Source organism: Emiliania huxleyi (genome assembly GCF_000372725.1).
Source record: "Emiliania huxleyi CCMP1516 unplaced genomic scaffold EMIHUscaffold_990, whole genome shotgun sequence".
Lineage (NCBI taxonomy): Eukaryota > Haptophyta > Isochrysidales > Noelaerhabdaceae > Emiliania > Emiliania huxleyi.
The window spans coordinates 652-2,579 of record NW_005194697.1 but is presented as its reverse complement, the minus strand read 5'-3'; the positions used below and the strand labels follow the sequence as shown (position 1 = coordinate 2,579).

Below are 1,928 nucleotides of genomic sequence, written 5' to 3'. Positions count from 1 at the left end.
GAATGCTTGATACTAAGGCCGCGAGCTATGCAGGTGGTCAATTGTGCAGCATGGCACGGTCAGCAGCGCCGACAGGCTGTCGCAAGGCGTGATAGCATGGCCGCAAGTACAGCGAATTCCCATGAAACAAGTAAAAAATCGCGCAAAAAAGAAAAAAAAGTCCCAAAAAATCGGCGCCTGCGGCGGGCCATGGGACCCCATCTCCCCCCCGCATGGATACCCTCCAGGGCCCCCGCCTCCCCCCAGAGAGAAGATCCTCCAGAGGATCTTCTGCCGTCGGCCAAAAAACCGTGTTCAAACGAGACACAATGACCCAACAATGACCCCCACGGCCAGCCTGGACATGCAGCCGACCCGGCCTGGCCAGCTGGGCCATCGGGGCGGCCGCCATCGGCCGTAGGACCGCGCTGCGGTGCCGAAAGGGGCTGGAAGATCCGCCAGCGCCTCTTCGGCACTTAAGAGATAAGAATATCGACGGAGCTCGCACGCGAGCAAACCCTCTCACTGCCCCAGCCCCCTCTCCTCGAATCGCTCGATCTTCTTGGGCAGCAGCTGGTACGACAGGTCCTCTCCGTGGCCAAGGCAGCCGCGTTCGCCCAGACCCCAAGCATGAACACCGCCGTCGGCGGCGATGGCGAAGCTATTGTATTCCGCAGCCGACACAGCGACGACGCGCTGCCCAGCGAAGGCCTCGACCTGCTTGGGCAGCAGCTGGTCCTGCTCGTCGGGTCGTCGCCGTGGCCCAGCCGGCCAAAGGCTCCATCGCCCCAGCTCCAGACGGCGCCGACCCGTCGGCGGTGAGGGCGAGACTGTGGCGGACCCCAGCCGACACGGCGATGACGCGCTGGCCGGGAGGTCGCCTCCTTTTTACCCATCTCATCACAAGAGTGTACAGAGTAGAGGTGTCCGTTTTTTTATTTTCTTTGTTTATTTATTTATGTTCCCCTTCTTCAATGAAGAATTCGCAGCTGGGTCATGTTACGCTTACGGCTCTATTCGGATACAGCGTGTCTCCAGGCATACACACGCTATGGCCCCAACGCTATGCCCGCCTTGCTTCCTACTCGTCCAAATCGCTGTCCTCTCCGTCGCTGCTGTCCTCTCCGTCAGAGGAAGCAGGCGTGGGCGGCCGGCTCGCCCACGCCTCGACCTTCTTGGGCAGCAGCTGCTTCGACAGGTCCTCTCCGTGGCCTAGGCGGCCGTCGTCGCCCCCGCCCCAGGTGAAGACGGCGCCGTCGGCGATGGCGATGCTGTGGTATGTTCCAGCCGACACAGCGCCCTCGCCAGCAAAACCCTCGACCTTCTTGGGCAGCAGCTGCTGCTGCTCGTCGCCGTGGCCCAACTGGCCATCCTCTCCATCGCCCCAGCTCCAGACAGCTCCGTCGGCGGTGATGCCGAGGCTGTGCCATGCTCCCGCCGACACAGCGACGACTCGCCGGCCAGCAAAGGTCTCGACCTTCTTGGGCAGTGGCTGGCCCTGCATGTCGCCGTGGCCCAACTGGCCAACACCTCCCTCGCCCCAGCTCCAGACGGCGCCGTCGGCGGTGATGGCGAGGCTGTGGATGCCTCCAGCCGCAACAGCGACGACGCGCCGCCCAGCAAAGGCCTCGACCTTTTTGGGCAGCAGCTGGCGCTGCCGGTCGCCGTGGCCCAGCCTGCCATTGCCTCCTGCGCCCCAGCTCCAAGCGGCGCCATCGGCCGGGTGGCGAGGCTATGGCGTCGTCCAGCCGACACAGCGACGACGCGCCGGCCAGCAAAGGTCTCGATCTTCTTGGGCAGCAGCTGGTCCTGCTCGTCGCCGTGGCCCAACCGGCCAAAGTGTCCACCGCCCCAGCTCCACACAGATCCGTCGGCGGTGAGGGCGAGGCTGTGGTATGCTCGAGTCGCCACGCTCACGGCGCGCTCGTCACCCAGCATTGACGGGAGGC

At 64.3% G+C, this 1,928-nt stretch overlaps 1 protein-coding gene across 1 annotated transcript; it reads right to left on the bottom strand.

Annotated features, from left to right (window-relative positions):
- Positions 1-487: 487 nt before the first annotated feature.
- Positions 488-1,701, bottom strand: EMIHUDRAFT_372701 (hypothetical protein). Its single transcript, XM_005756051.1, has 2 exons — positions 1,301-1,701; positions 488-696 (listed from the first exon to the last, which is right to left on the bottom strand). Exons 1-2 carry the CDS (start codon positions 1,481-1,483, stop codon positions 502-504), a joined length of 378 nt encoding a protein of 125 aa, XP_005756108.1. The 5' UTR covers positions 1,484-1,701; the 3' UTR covers positions 488-501.
- Between the last annotated feature and the right edge of the window lie 227 nt (positions 1,702-1,928).